A 17355-nucleotide genomic window follows, 5' to 3' on the forward strand; every position below is an offset into this window, starting at 1 on the left:
AAAGCTGCAAGAGCTATCAACTTCTACAATAGTAAATACCATTAGTTCTAAGCCGGATTATCTTAACATAACCAGATAATTGAAGCAGACAGTCCAAGTATCTCACTGAAATGGATAGTAGCAGAATAGAATTCCAAAGCATGATATTCAGTCTCTATTTTTTTCTTAGAAGAAAGGCTCTATTTCCAGCTACTGCAGTATTCTTTCAAGCCATTGCACTATTGATAGAATAGTATTTTAAAACTGAAAGCCAAGAGATACAAGAAACTGCATTTTTTCTTCATAATTCGGCATTTGCAAAAGCTCGGCATGCAAGAATTTAAAGTCCAAGATTTAGCAATATATTCCACAGCCCATTTCATTATACAACTGTTTGCGGACAAAACATGGTTGCAACATGGTTGCTTATTTAATATAAAGTGGAAACAATTCAAGGATCACATTTAAATGCATATTGTTTGTTTCCAGGGAGCAAAAGAGATATATGTATATTAATATTCCATCCATTCCACAGTATGAAACAGGCTATGCACTGGAAGTTAAAAAACATCAGCTCTCTAGATTACATTCATCTTATGAATGTAGTTCTTAATTTTATTCCAACAATTCTTTTTTTAAAGAACCATTATCTTCTTTTCTTGTATCCGAGTATGTATCACATGTATTTTTCACCTGCATTGGCATAATCCATACCATATTTTCCACTTCTGCATAATTCATATCTACAGAAGTTGTGAATTTCATTCAAATGTCAAGGTATTTATTCAATGATGAATACAGAGATGTAATTTGGAAAAGAACTTTTCGAACGAGCTCATACACTAGTAAAGATGTTCAAACAAATGTACACAATACTTTTTTTGTCATGATAAAAGTGGCATGTACGAGTGAAAAAAAAAACGTAATTCAGAAATTTGTCAAACTAAAGTGATGAGTAGTGAAAGAAGCAAATAATTGTGACATTGATAGTGTGAAACACAAAGTGATTCAACAAGAAATATTTCATCAAGATGATTAAGGGTAAAAAAAATATGATTATCAAAATATTAATCAAATCACAAAAGTGATGAAAGGGAAAAAAAAATAAATCTTCAGTGTAGCATTCAAACTGCACACCAAAGGAAACAGATGCTAGTGATACAATAAGAATAAATTTTAACTTCATTGTGTTATGTCATCAGAATATCTTTAAAAATTAACTGCAAGAGCTTGCAAAGATTTTAAAGAAAAAAATCTTTTAACTTTTTAATGGCAACAGCAGTAATAGGATGGTGGTGAAAAACAGGAAAGGAAAAGGATTTACGGCAAATTGGCAACAGCCACACCAAAATGAAAACATGAAAATTTGATTGAATGAAACGTCAATGGTGCATGCTGGGTAAAAGTAATACAAATGTACGTCTGTTACCCACCGACGACATTGACTGAACGTCTGACCTCTATGAAAAATAAAGGAGGGATGAATAGGCAAGAGACAGAACATGGGAAAAAGAAGACACGTTACACACAAGAAAAAAAAAAGAAATGTAAAAATATATACAACGTGATATATTTAGTCTTCAATTTACCATCTAAAAGCCCAGTTCAGTCAATACAAAATATGATTTCCATTTGTAACAAAGGTTATTGTTAATATTTTAATTTTACTACACATTATTAAGAAGCACTGTTTTTGTTATTCCAACAATCCAACCCAAATGCAAACAAATATGGTACTACCACATAAACCAAACAAATTTCTTCTGATATAATAATACATGGACCTTCAACAAAGCTGATAATATAATACAGTAAAATAAAAAGATCATTCAATTTATCATTTGAATGTTATTGGATATTCTATTACATAATATGCAGAAACATCAAATATTTCAAAATCATGTTGCACCTATCAACGATAGGTACCTATATTCAGGATGTTCAAGCTGCTTTATGTCGTAGCCCAACAGCAAATTACAAAAAATAATAATGGCAGCATACACGTAACAATTAAAAGATGATCACACTTATCAAATGAATATCTCTGCAAAACAGAGGAATACATCGATAGCGGTGAGATAAAAAAGCAACATGGAACCAACATAATTGTGAAGCACTGAAATTCAATCAAAATCTAACACTTATTTTGTAATATCGATTGTGTTTTGAATAAAAGTGAAGTCAGAAACTTTGATCAATGTAGAATTTTTATACATTTCAGTTATTTTCTTTTTTATTTAAAAAATAAACCTTTATCAAAACATTACTAATGACAAATTAACTTCTGTCCATGTATCAGAAAAAGGAAATTCAGACATTTTAAGTTATAAGAACAGATAGACAGCTTGAATCTTATAACTTACTAATAAGGGAAACATTTCAGAAATCATCTTATTTTTTGTATAACTGAACTGGCTTGGAGATGACAAATGAAAATGCAAGGAAAATAATAATAAACTGCATATACTTATTACATAGAAGAAAGAAAATGGGATATACTCTAAACATAAATTGGTTATAGATGTTTAACAAGTAAAATGATACACCAGATGAAACACAATAAGGCACTTTGGTGGATTATAGTACTTGGCAAATCAAAAGAGAAATCGAATTGAAATAAAGAACATGGATTGCGAAATAATAAAATCATACACACGATAAAGCAGCTAAATTGAAAAATGGAAAGCATCAGTAGAAATTTTGTAGCAACTTCACGGATCTAACATCAAATTTTGACATTTTCAGCTCAAACAAAAAGTGCAAGAGAGAAACCCATTTTGAAAGCTTGTCCTTACATTTGATCCATTACATTGTTGAAGATATGTTTTAACTTCTAAAATTGGCAACAAGTGTACTTTTTCCTGCCCATTTACAGTTTGAAAAAAAATCAAATAAGGATATAACACAAGTCAAAAAGTTAATAAACTGTAAATTTTCAGTAAAAAACTATCAATTTGTATTTTGAAACAGTGGTGTCATTAATTTAATTAGGCTGACAATTTACAGAGCGTCATTATCAGCTAGCGCTAAACATTTTTCATTCAGTTACTGGACTTGAAGAGGTATAAACCAGTCGAAAACCTTTTTGCCTTTCTGATCATATTTCATATGAAATTAATCGCATTCAATTTAAAGAGATAAGGCACAAGTGTCTCCTACAAAGGACAATGTACCTCTGTGTTAAGATAAAATAATTTGTAAGGAGCCATGTGTACACTGAAAACCCTCAGTATTAGGTGATCCTAACGACACCTGTGAAGTGGAGTAGGACAGGTTTCCATGACAACAGGCAAGAGGAACATTCCAACCATGCTATAAACATGAAAGGGATAAAAATAGGATGGTAGGAGGGGCAATTAGTCTCCATGAAACTGACAATTTTGATGTCAAAATGTTGAGCCAGGTCCATTGGATAATAAATATAGTAAGGGGAGGTAAGAGTAGATGATAGGAGGGAGAGAAGTAGGAGGGGGTGGATGGGATGGATACATTCCCATGTCAAATAAAAATATGTATTTATAGTGCACACGATGCATACAGAATATTTAAGAAATTAAGAGTTATACAAAAATCCATTAAGTTCCAAGGGTTTCTCCCGTATGTAATAATAATAATAATAATAATAATAATGATAATAAAAAATAAAATAAAATAATAATAATAGCCAATTTTTATATAGTGCTTTTCCCAATAATAAAAAGAATCACAAATTCCACTCTGTAGAATGTGCTATGAATGAATTAGGGCAAGCTTTGTCCTCCATAAGTCTGGAGAGATAATAAATCTAGAAAAAGCTATAGAGAAGGAGACTTTTTATTTCACTTTTACAATTTTGACGAGAGCCTTACCTTGTCCTCCACCCCCATACACTTGTCTCCAAAAGTTCTATCTAACACTCTCAATTCCAGGGAACCCACAGATGACACCCTCACCACTTCTGTACCCCAGAAGCCCCTGTCATGGTTCCGTCATCCCCCCACTGGGAGAAAACCTGATTCAAACATCAAGCTCTTCCTTCCTACTATCCAAATGTCAATGCACATTCTCCCGTGGGATAATAGGAGGCTGCTATTAATAGCCCCAAGTGAAGTGGATGAACTCTCTTAGGTCTCCCAGATTCAGCTCTCCTACTTGGTCAACTATAAAGACATTGCTTACCTGTTGCCAACTGAAACAGGGTAGTTCCTGCTTTAAGTCTTTGAGAATCAAGAAGTTCAGTAGTCAGGGGGTTAACACTACCACTGTCTAATGCCAAACCAACCCTGAAGAATGTTTGGCATTCATGACTGATTGCTATGATACTAAAACCTGTGTACATAGGGATGCTTTATAATTCTCCAACCTAATTTTTGCTATCATGTCATTTGTAGATATTCCTTACCCGTTGCTTTTCCTTGCCATCCAACTCCCTGTCTTTCCTCTCTAGCTGTTCTTTCAGCTCTCCATATTCTATAAAAAAATTAAAGCAATAGTGATTTTCATTTTTATATGAAACACTTGTGTAAGGATTGCAAAAGGAAATTCTTAAAAAGCTAATTCCAGTTTTCTTTGGTGTGACCTCAAAATCAATTTGATGTAATCTAATTGTATTCAATGGTAAGAAAAAAGGCAAAATTCAAATATTAATTTTTGTCCTCACCAAGAATAATGATTGAGAATGCCAGTCATGGACTTTAATACCCTCTACTAGAAATGTGCTCACACAAATCTTTCATGTAGAAATCATGTTCAGGAGTGTATAATACCCCTTTCATAAACCCCATTATGCGAATAATATCCGCATAATTTGGTCGTAAAATCGGAGCGGGACCAGAATTATACGCATTATTTTGATGCTGCAATTATCCGCATAATAGCGGCATCGGGACCAGATTTTGACTTTATGAACGCATTTCCAAAGTAATGCGGATAATTGCCATGGTGCGGTCACAAGGTCACCCTTTTCCAATACAACCCCATCGGAGGGGATGTGTGCAGTTGCCATGACAATTATCCGCCTTTTTCAGGTCGGGCGCTCGTAAAAAATTGTGCGGATTATTTTCGGAGTTTGTGAATGCAATCTTTATTGAATTATCCGCATTACTCTTAGGCGGATAATTGGAGGATGGGTTTATGAAAGGGGTATAAGAAGACAGGCAATCATTTGCAAAAACCCCTCTTTTTTCAAATCTTGATCCTAAAAACCCTTACCTCTTTCTCTTTCCTCTGCTTCTCGCTGCCTAATAACATCCTGGTTGATGACCTTCTCGATGACGTCCTTGAAGTTGATGTCAAAGGGCGAGACGTCCGGGTTGCCTCCGTCGTCAAACTGTAGTACGATTTGCTGGAGTAAGAGGTCTACCAGGGACCAATGATGGATACTCTTGCCTTGGTCTGTTGAAGAACAGAAACACTCAATGTTGTAGCTCAAAAGAGAACACCAAAGGACTACTTTCCTTTTGGTATTGATAAAAGTCATCCTTATGAGGACTTTTTCTTGGTATTGAGAGAAAGAAATCATATCGATGGTATATTATTTTGATATGGAATATGAGGATGAGAGGAACCTCTACTCATGGATGGAAGGTCACATGTTCCAATCAAAGCAGAATCAAACCACAGAACTGTACCTTCTGCCTTCTTGCCAGGCACCGGGTGGATAGGAAGAGTAAATAGCATTGCCTTAAGCAGTACCTGAAAGAACAGCATCAACTTTTTATGTGTAGCCCCCAAACCACCAATGTGTTACATTATTGTAGCAGCTAACTCACCTCTGTTAATTTTTTTTCATCCACTTTGAAAGAAAGTGTGTAGCAAACTTGTAGAGCCTTTCATGGGCTTTTTATTCATGTATAATTCCTTTAGAATACTAGTGTACTGATGTGAATAGATAATTAGTTACTTAAGCTCTTTATTATAAAGCTCCCCCATTAATACCAAACCCTTGATAATCTGACAACAAAAGCATATACAATGGAAAGGGAGAAACTTTGACCTAGTTCCAGTATGTTTATGAAAAGCTCCCTTTTTTTCAATGGGTGCCAGAGTCATAGCTCTTATCAATGAACTTGACATCCAAGGTATTGTCCCATAGTGGTGTATTGATTTTTTTTTTCTTACCACTTTTAATCTCCCACAGTGATTTTGAAAGTGAATGTATCCAAGGAGGGGCCAAAATGAGATGCCATGTGATGTAGGTCAAGATACTATGATAACATGTGCTAATTGATGAGTTTGAAAGAGCAAATGCAGGTTCATACATTCCACATTATTGATAAATAGACTCACATTCTTAAAAACTGTGAATTTCTTTGGACATAGCGGAGGCTTTGTGGAAAAATCACAACATTTCAACAGGGTTTGCAAGTCTTCCCTACCTCAACTTAAAGTCTGTCTGGTGATGCCTCTTCCCAACCTTGTCACAATAATTGCAATACAATGAGGGCTTACTATGGTATTTGGGGTGGAAAACAGCATCGTACCTTTTTAGGTAGTTTTAATGAATCATGCAGTATTTTTTTAATATTGTAATGAAACCTGCAGTTTTTTTATACCAAAAGAAAAATTATAAAATTTGCGATAAAGGAGTTGTTGACATTTCTGCCCTGTTCATTCCTATCTTTGAACTGATTGAGAAGCTTACTTGGAAGCAGTAATAAATGCTGTAGGATGGACATGAGATGTGGATAAGCCTCTGTATGACTGATCTTCTTCTTAATAACATCAAACATATTATTGCCATTCCGTACATCAACATGAACCTGAAAGATAAAAACAGGTTACAATCAGTATTCATATTCAGCATCAGGGATTTCTAACATAAAGAGATATGCTTGATATTTACAATTGTTACTTTTTGTAAAAGGTTTTCCATTAACTTATACTAATTAATTGTTATATTTCAAGGCCCTTAAGTATTGCTTCAGAATTGTGTAATTATATATTTTATGATAAAGGGGTCCTTATTCATGCTTTATAACTGTGCAAATGATTGTAACTTTTATGGGACAGAACAAAGCCTATCTATTACAAAGTTGGAGCATTTTCTTCATTTAAGCCTATCTATTACAAAGTTGGAGCATTTTCTTCATTTCACTCAAGTTTTTTTTTTCAAGTTAAACTTCATCACATAGTATTTTCCAGTCGAGAGATCATTGATCATATTCATCTAAACGTTAATCAGTGTATTTTGTAAATGAAAAATAATTTGAGGTGTCATTTTGTTATTAACATAAACCGTCATGTCTATGTAAAATAAGCATGACCCTGAAATATAAAAACATCAATTGAACAGTCACATATGCAATGAGGAGTGGCTAATATCCAGACATGAATTTGATGGAGTTTACAGCTTGCTGAACAAGGAATTGAGCAATATAAGATGGCACCATATTATTTGCAATAACTTCATGCAAGATGAGCTCATTAAAAGCTCATGTGAGAACTGATGATTTTGCTTCTGCTTATGTAGTTGAGACAGAAGTGATTTTACTAGCTGTCATTTAAATCCAGCTCCCTTTCATTTGATATTTGTACAATAGTGCTTACCAGGGAGAAAAAAATAAAGAAAAATTCACTCACCATGTCAAACCTTTTGGCAAGTTCTCTTTCATCTTCATTTCTGACCAGCTCAAAGAAATCTAAATGCCTGAAATTTTTAAAAATACACAGATAAGTTGGTAAGAATACAATCAGTCGGTCACAATACATCCATAGATCAAGTTTTTAAAGTTTCCTTAGCAAAGGGAAATCAATGTAGAGGCTTCCTTTTACATCTTGTATTTTTCTGCAAGAACCGCAAGAACATACTTGCTGAAACATCTTATTTGTGTATTCCGGCAAAGATACATCAATTGTGTACCGTGAAGCCAAGTAATATTACTATCAAATGATGTACATAAAATTACCATCAAACAATACAGAAAAGTGTAATGCAAATTAGTTTGGGATAAATTTTACATAGCATTTGAATGACAAGGTCATTCCAGGTGAAAGGAATCTTGACTAAGAACTTACTCACCTATCTAATGTTGCATTTTCTAGTGTTCTTAACTTGTCTATCACAGGCTGAATACCAAGCATTAGAAATTCATATCTCAAGTGAATCCTAAATTCCAAATTATCCTGCAAATTGAAAAAAATAAAGAAAAACAATCATAAGTATAGAAAATGTTGATCAATGTGGTGAGTAGCTGAAGACAAATGGAGCTTGATCAGTGCAATTATTTCCCCCAAAGATTCAACTTTTGAATCATAAAGTAAAGCAAATTTATGGAAGACAAGGGTCTGTTTCTGAACACATATAGGCCTATGCATTTATAGCTTATAACATAGTTGCATCAGTTCTATAACAGAAGCTTTTAAGGATTGTTGTCAAAATTCAACCTAAAATATTCACTTATGTATGGAACAGTAATTTTTCTTAATTGCCTCAATACAACACAAACACTTCTGCAAATTTCAATAAACCTATTTATTACAACTACTCTTAAAGTATATTTCAAAATATTTGAAGGATAGCATAGGTATGAATAGGTATGAAAAGTTAACTCAAATTGTTTAACATAGGAATCAAAATAGACTGTCCAAAACAAATGTGAATCCTTTAAAATCTTTATCCAATGATATATACTGATCTCCTTCAAAAGAAGGTTTTCAAGGTAAAACCTTAAAAGTGTTTTGACAGTTAGAAGCTTTAGAAGTACCATGATGAACAAAAGATAGGGTTGTTTTGTCACAACACCAGTCTTCTATCTTTGATTCCAGTATCTACATCAATTTATCAAGTCAGAACTAAGAACTATTATCAATCAGCAGGATAGTTCTCCTTCATTATAAGGCATTCGTTTCCATCTTCCAGCTACATGTAGTTATATTTCATAGAACTTATCTGCTGATGAATCTCAGTCTAGGAAGAAAAATCATTGACATTTTATTAGCAAATATATGATCACCCCAACTAATGAAAGTATTTTTTTTCTTTTATTCACAACTGCACACTTCCCTTTCTCTCTTCTATATTTTAGAGAAATCAATATTTCTGACTCCCCCTCTATCTCTCTCTACTTTCTCTCAACCACCATCTTGGCATTTTTGTAAAATTTCTGTAACACACATTTACACATAAAGTTGTATTTGAGCAAGTGATGTCAATTACTTCTCTAAAGCTCTCCATCTCTTTCTTGCTCTCTGGAATTCGCTACTAACACCATCTGTTTGAGCTTTCATAAATAAAACAAATAAAAAAAACACCCTTTGCATGTATAATCTAAGAATTAAATACACTTTCCTAAATTTGATATCATATTTGCACAAGTATTTTCAAAGACTGGACTCAAAATGAGCTGCTCCAGCCGCTTCCTATCATGACCACGAGCATCGGCTCTGCCAAATCTATCATGCTGTCCTTTGGGGAAGGGGGATACATGTACTACTAACAAGAAATGGATCCTAATTTCTTCTCTCAAAGGTGGCAAAGCCTTTGATGTCTGGGATCTGGAGTATCTATCAATCTGCGGACAGCTGTGCATATATGATGGTCTGTAACTACACCACAATTCTGAAGTATGATGCTAATGATGTGATGCATTGGGGGAGATGGATATAACAGGCATCCAATCTACAGACCTTGCTCCTATGTTGGTTTATTCATTATGCATAGAATTGAAAGAATGATTTCAGTATTTTATTTGACAGCTATTTCCTTTTAATATCAAAATAAGTTATTTGAATTATGCAGTGCTTTTTCTCACAATTTAGGACCTATAATGCTATTAAAAAAAAACCTCAGAGAGTCCGATAAAAAAAACAGCTTCAATGTAATTTAGCTTGCGTTTAATTAAAGATTATCAACAAAACTACATTGATGGTATAGAAATTGTTGAGAACTAAGTAAAAAAGTACCCCTATTACTTTCAAATCTCAAGGCAAAGGATCTTCAGCCAGGGTTGGCACGTTTTAAACGGTGTGTTTTAAAACATGTTTTAAAACGCGTTTTAAAACACCCGTTTTTTTTACAAAAAAAACGTGTTTTAAAACACCTCATAGACTTGTGTGTTATAAATATGCATGGATGTGATTTTACATGAATATATTTTTTATACTTTTTTTCTTAAGTGGTATATTATTTTCTTCTAACTAAATCTCTTTCTCACCACCACTCTTTTTCTCCTCTCTCTTTCCCCCCTTATTCTCCCCTTTTCCATTGCTTTGTCATGTTCCTTTCCTCCTGTTCAATTATGTAGATCAATCTATATATTCTCATTTTAACAAGCATTTGAGTGTTGTGCTCACTTTAAGACATGGAAAGAAACACTATCTAAAATAAGCTCAAATATGTAATAGTAGTACTTGAATGAAATGGAAGTGTTGCACAAGCACAATAATATTTTGCAAATAGACAGTATAACTGACATTGTAACCTTGAGGTACACACGAAAGTAGGTGAAACTTTGCGCTTTGTAAAGATGAAGAAAAGTAGTTTAATTCAGAATAAGATAATCAGCTAGCAAACCTTAAAGGACAAGTCCACCCCAAGAAAAACCTATTATGCTGAAAATTTCATCAAAATCGAATGTAAAGTAATAAAGTGATGACATTTTAAAGTTTCGCTTAATTTCGCAAAACAGTTATATGCGCATCCTGGTTGGTATGCAAATGAGGGGACTGATGACATCACTCACTATTTATTTTGTATGTCGTTATTTTCTCATTGTCATGTGAAATATATTTTTTTTCCTCCCTGAACATGAGTGGAACTACCATTGTTTTAACATTTTTTTGGTTCAGTTAAGTTGGTCATTATTATCAAATCTGTATAAATTGAAATATTTTATTGTTCAAACAATTAAAAGAACAAAAGAAATAGTGAGTGAGGGACATCATCAACTCCCTTATTTGCACATCACTGAGTTGTTATAAATGTTTTGTGAAAAATAAGCGAAACTTTAAAATGTCATAACTTTCTTATTTTACATCCGATTTCGATGAAATTTTCAGCATTATGCTTGTTTGAATTTTCTCTACTGATTCAAATCAGCATTTTTCTGGGGTGGATTTGACCTTTAACCTAACAATCCCAGGGGACTGTAGTGGCCCCCTTAAAAATGTATATGATAAATCCATAAGAACAGCAGGGCCACGCCATATTGTTCAAGACTATTTTTTTGATACATGCATGGATATGCGGTTATGATATTACCATGGAGCTATCAACACATGATAGCTCCATGATATTACACAAGTAAAGCCAATGCAAATTTTTTGCCAACATTTTATCTGTATCAATATTTGTACTTTTTGTTAATGATTGGAAAATTATTGCAAATAATTTCCATTAAAAAACGATAAAAAAACCCAAAAGTAACCACAAAAATGTACATAAGAAATTAAAAAAAAAAACAGTTAAAACAAACATTGAAAAAAACAATTTGATTAAAATTCCTCAATTAAAGAAATAAGCAGTTCAAGGGCCTAATATTTATAGATTTAAACCCAAACTTATATTTCATGCACTTGTGGGTACCCGGTAGGATGTGGAAGTCATTGTAGCTTGTCCAGTACTGTGTGCGCCTCACTAGCGACTGACTGGAATACTACCCAGGGAGTGGAGGATGTGCATACATTGTGTGCGGGAATGACCGATTGAATCCGATGACTGGGTTAATAATATATCTGTAAAGCGCTTAGACACGTCTTTCCAATGTATTAAGCGCTATATAAAAGCGGACTATTATTATCATTATTATTACTTAAAATTTGTATAATTGATACAAATGAAATAAAGCATATTGAGTAAATGAAATTAAGCTTTGAAAGCCTATAGTCTATAGATTATGTTGTTTTCTTACATAGTGCAACTTCTTCTCACCCCTATAGATTGATAAGACTTAAAAAAACCTGAGACTACATGTATGAGGAATAAACTTATAAAATGTCAACTTAATTTTTTGGCATTCAATTTCCTTTATTTAGTAATTTTGGGAAAAATATGAACTTTTCTGTTGAAAATTCAGTAACAAAAATTGTAGTCATCTCTTAATACTCCAAAAATGTAATTAAAACATCAAGAGCTTAAATCATATTGTATTAAGTGTATAATTTAATTGATTTACAGGAAAATTACATCGTTCGTTGGAAAAAAAACGTTTTAAAACGATTTAAAACGTTTTAAAACAATAAAAAACGTTTTATTTGTTTTTTTTAATAAAAAACGTTTTTTATTACAACCCTGTCTTCAGCTAACAGGTTCATTTCTTGGCAATCACACAACTCCTTTATTAGCACTCATTATGTAATTGAAAAACTAAATTGAAACCTGCAACCCCCAGCCAATGATAGAACGGAAAAAAACAACCCTGTCTCCAAACAAATAAAATGAGGATGTTTTTAGCCTGAGGATAAATTTTCACTTCATATAAAAGACTTCAAATATCAAATTTCAGCTCTCAAATTGATATTGGGGTAACATTTGCTTGCCACATTCACGTTTGAAATCTGGAGTTAGAGGAAACGTTCAATTTGGAACAGATTGTAAAAATAGGGTCTGCAATTATGGCCAAACCAACCTAACTTCCCCCTACCCATGTGTTATTTCCTTTGTTAACTGACAAGGAAAGAAATGTCAAGTGACATAGATATTATTGTTATTTAGTCCAATTCATAGTTATAGTGTCAGATGACATAGAATATTTTATTTAGTGAATATTACCACATAAGGTGTGACAGCTTAGTTGATAGATATTGGGTAGTTATCTGTTGACTTAGGTTTTGGTAAGAGAATCTTTTTATTATTTCAGCTTCCCCAGAGAGGGCTGAATACCATACAGTATATGTTTTCTCATTTATATTGACATTTTTTCCTTGTTTAGTTATATTTAGATGATTAAATAATTTCAATCTAAAAATATCTTTCTGTAATTTCACTCTTGTGATTTGTTTTCAAAAGCATCTTGTTCCAAGTCCCAAAAGGCAAACTTAAAATGTGAAGTTACATGGAAATTCAACAAATACCCCTAACATGCCCAAAGCTCATTGACCCTAAATGACCTTTGACCTTGTTCATGTGACCTGAAACTCAAGCAGGATGTTTTGTAATACTTCATTACCCTTATGTGTAAGTTTAAAGAACTAGGTCCATATACGTTATATAAGTTATATAAGTTATGCTAACATTTCAAAAACTTAACCTTATACCCCTTTCATAAACCCAATTATGCGGCTAATAGCAGCATAATTTGGTCATAAAATAGGAGGAGGACCAGAGTTATCCGCATTATTTTGATGCTGCAATTATCCGCATAATAGCGGCATCGGGACCAGATTTTGACTTTATGAACGCATTTCCAAAGTAATGCGGATAATTGCCATGGTGCGGTCACCCTTTTCCAACACAACCACATCGGAGGGGGTGTGTGCGGTTGCCATGACGATTATCCGCCTTTTTCAGGACGGGCGCTCGTAAAAATAGTGCGGATTATTTTCGGAGTTTGTGAACGCAATTTTTATTGAATTATCTGCATTACTCTTAGGCGGCTAATTGGAGGATGGGTTTATGAAAGGGGTATAAGGTTGAGATTTGATATTGACGCCGCCGCCGTCGGAAAAGCGGCACCTATAGTCTCGCTCTACTATGTAGGCAAGACAAAAACACCCCTTTTCAACAGTTTAATGACATCTGTTTCAGAATGGAATTCATTTCTGCCATAACACCATTTGTTATTCATTAAAAATGTTGTTCCGAATTAAACACAATCTATTGCTTCATTTATTTCACCTTTCTGCCTTTGCAAGAAAAAAAAAACATGGTAAAGCATTGAATTTCCTTCTTTTTTTGAGAGAGAGAGAGGAACAAATCACATAGCGGAACATTTGTTTCCTATTTTTTTCTAAAACTGGCACACTCCAAGAATTGATGATAGGTGAACATGAGGACATGGTTAAGACAACGGGTCTTTGGGGAATGAATGTATTCTGATAGCACAGATCCTGTGACCTTATCCTACAGATATCTCTGGGGAGAACCCGCTGACTTGGGCTTCTGATAAACACTTGTTTACATTATCAGGATACTTCAACAGTGGAATCAAACTATGTAAAGGCAAACTGATAGCACCAAGAGAATCAAATTTACATTTTTGTAAAATCATCATAAGCCAAACTAAAACACTGTAAATACATAAAAGGAAAAGATGTACAATACTTGGAAACGAAAGGCTGATCGCAATACAATTTAGGAATGACTTCACATCAAGGGTAGATAGCTAGGCCTACACCTGGGTTGAGACACACATCTGTATGAAGTATGGTTAATGCACAGACCACCCTAAGCAATATCCTTTTGAACATCATGGAATCAGCTGATTGAGAGTGTCCTGGAAATAAGTTTTTTCCCCCTTCTTTCTTTGGTAAGTATAAATTGAGGATTGAAACAAAAATCATTTATATCCTGAGGCATTATTCAATACTATTAAATATCAGGATCCAAATATATTAGAGGATGTGGTGGCAAATTGCTACACACACTTTTGGAGAGGGGGCTTGTAAAAAAAAGGCATATTTTAATGAGGTGCTAGAATGAGATTTTTATCTCAGATAAACTTTCTGGTATATATGGGTTGTGTGAACGAACTCCCCCAAATAAATATGGATTTCATAAATAGCTGTGGTAGGAAGGGGGACATAGGCAGACAGACAACAACCTTCAGAGCGTTGCTCCTGCCAAACTTTGCTTTCCGGGAGAGAAGCAAGATGACAGGACATGAGTGACTCAGGTGACTCCAAGGGGAACTGGGAAGGGTTAGATGAGGAAAGGGAGAGGGGGGAATAAGAAGAGGAAGGGGTAAGAAACAAGAAAGGGTAGGGAGAGAGATGGAAGATGAGATGATGGGATAGATTGGAAACCCAACTGATATGAAGAAGTGCCACAGGTTACATTTAGGGAAATACTGGCTAAAGATTGTGATGGGTTTGGGCATATTGGTTTGGGGGAAACACAAGAAGATAGGAGAGATAAGATAGAGATAAAAGAAAGGATGTCTGAGATGAAGCTGACCTGAGAGAGGGATGTGAGAAGCAGAGATGCCAGATTGAAAGTGTTTGAAGTTCACTCGCAGAGGGCAATATAGAAGATCATCAATATAGATCTCAGAATGAAAGGAGTGGGGGAGGAAATGCATGTATCTACGTCCCCCAAAGAATATAATTACCTCCTCACAAATATAAGTGATAAAAACACTAAAATAGGCAATAGACTGGTCAAGGCAGAATAAAATTCACACATGGGAGTTGAGAAAACCACAAACGTATCAAAGAGAAGGGCATTTTTTTTCCAACGAGGAGAAACCTCACATGACATGCAAGCAAATTACACTTAAGTCTGTCTGCCTTTCAAACATACAAATGCAAATGTAATTGCTTCCCAAACTCCCTATCTTAAAACATCATGTGTGGGCAAAACATTAAAAGCAAATAAATAGTGCATTGATCTTCTTTCCTTTCATGTCTTTATGTATCATCTTTTTTCTAACATAATACTGGATGCGCCAAACAAATTAAGCCTTCATTAATCCAATAATTAGGCAATGCCAGAGCTCATTATACTAATTTTCTAACACATTCGGATGTTGGCAAATCTTCAATTATTTTCTTTCCTTTTCCACATTCTGCCAGGGGCTACTTTGTTCATATAATACAATGTGACATCAACAAATTTTAACTACTTTGAATGAGAAGGCCATTGATAAAATATTTAAACAAAATGTAGTTCTTCATGAACAACATGCATTCATTGAAAATAAATATGTCTTATTTCATTCTGGCTCAGTTGATTGTTTTTACACTGTGAAGTAAAAAAACAAAAAATAATGTACATTATTTTCTATGCTCCCCAGGTCTGCCTAAAGTAAGTTTATTGCTTTGGACCAAAGAACTTTTAGACTTGTTGCATATTCCGGTCTAAAAATTGCTTCTTAACATTGAAATTGTTTTAATATATCTTTTAAGTCTGCGTGAGGGTATAACGTCCTGTAGTTGGAAACATGTCAAACATATAATGACAGAATGACGAGCAATCTTGACATCTCTCAACCTTACTTAGGCTGGAAGGAAACCATCAATAATGCCCAAAATGTAAGGTGGAAATGAGCCGTCGTTAGCACAGGCCGGAAACATGGCTACCGTGCAATACCTTTTATCACTGACAGCACCAATTCCCCCAAAATATGGTTGTGTTATAATTTTGGGACATCCTTTCAATAAATGAAAACAATGCCCAGCAAAACTAGTATTAATTTCATTCATCAAATGTACTGCTGCAAAAAAATTAAAAATAAAATAGAGGAAAAGCAAACGCCAGATAAAAGGGTTTTCTCAAATAGTTGCATGAAAGAATGTTGTATAAATATGAAATGATTACTATCTTGTGCCTGATATAACCAAGTGTTGGCAAACAGTCACACAGCCAATTGTGGAAAGCCGACATGATATCACATTAATACACATTTTTCATTGACTCAATTGAGTCTCATTTTCGTAAAAATATACACTTGGCCAACAGGAGAGTCCATAAACTGAACAAGTAAAATTATAACCAAGCCTATGAATCCCGGGCCAATTTATGATTACTTATTACTAAGAAATTCATAATTCTATAATAGTGTGTTGAAATGGGAGGTCTGCAAACTTAGAAGAAAATTTCTGAAACAAAATAATGAAGATCTGTCATACTTGACCTGCAGCAGATTATTCTGTTTGCAAACTCCTGAAACCTCCATGCTGATTTAGCATATTAGTTTTTTCCTCACAAATTTAGGTCAATTATAAAAAATTACAAATGTTTACCCGTTCAAGAATTTATATCTTGTTATCCCCAGACTGCAGCATCAGCAAACACTGAGGTCAAGACACTAAGAAGCAGCATCATCTAAAGTTCTGTAGATATTTCTATGATTATAATCATACATGTATGAAGAGCCCAGTTCCAAAAAGTTCTGAAATCATACGTTTCGCGTTTGCACTGAATCTATGGAAAGGTTTTGTGCATTTCATAATGGTTGCTTTCCAAATTGAAGTTCCACTCAAAATAATTATTAAAAAAATAGTAATTAATCTTAATTACAATTGGCTGCAGAACCTATTGGAACTGAGCTCATCATATTCATGAATGCATGTCATTGGCAAAGTACCAAAAGAAATTTGTATGCAAGCTAAGCTTGATGCATGTTCACAATAACAATACTCATCAGGCTTTTCTTGTTTCCATAGAGACAACTACAAACAATCTTACCTCTCCTGCTCCATACTTGATGACAGCATTGATGAAGGACATACAGGCTGTCTTGAAGTGAACATCATCTCGGTACTTCCCTGAACTTCTGTCAAGATCATTGATTAACCTCT

General features: G+C 34.1%; 1 protein-coding gene across 1 annotated transcript in view; it reads right to left on the reverse strand.

The window, feature by feature from the left end:
* Positions 1 to 17355, reverse strand: part of LOC129264921 (disheveled-associated activator of morphogenesis 1-A-like) — a 31532-nt gene extending 14177 nt beyond the window's left edge. Inside the window, exons 1-7 of the mRNA XM_064101976.1 lie at positions 17243 to 17355; positions 7979 to 8082; positions 7540 to 7606; positions 6602 to 6719; positions 5170 to 5352; positions 4361 to 4428; positions 1413 to 1439 (exon numbers count right to left, since the gene is read on the reverse strand). Of these exons, the coding sequence (XP_063958046.1) occupies positions 1413 to 1439; positions 4361 to 4428; positions 5170 to 5352; positions 6602 to 6719; positions 7540 to 7606; positions 7979 to 8082; positions 17243 to 17284 (609 nt within the window). The 5' untranslated portion in view covers positions 17285 to 17355. The remainder of the gene's footprint in view (positions 1 to 1412; positions 1440 to 4360; positions 4429 to 5169; positions 5353 to 6601; positions 6720 to 7539; positions 7607 to 7978; positions 8083 to 17242) is intronic.

This window comes from Lytechinus pictus, chromosome 7 (genome assembly GCF_037042905.1).
Source record: "Lytechinus pictus isolate F3 Inbred chromosome 7, Lp3.0, whole genome shotgun sequence".
NCBI lineage: Eukaryota > Metazoa > Echinodermata > Echinoidea > Temnopleuroida > Toxopneustidae > Lytechinus > Lytechinus pictus.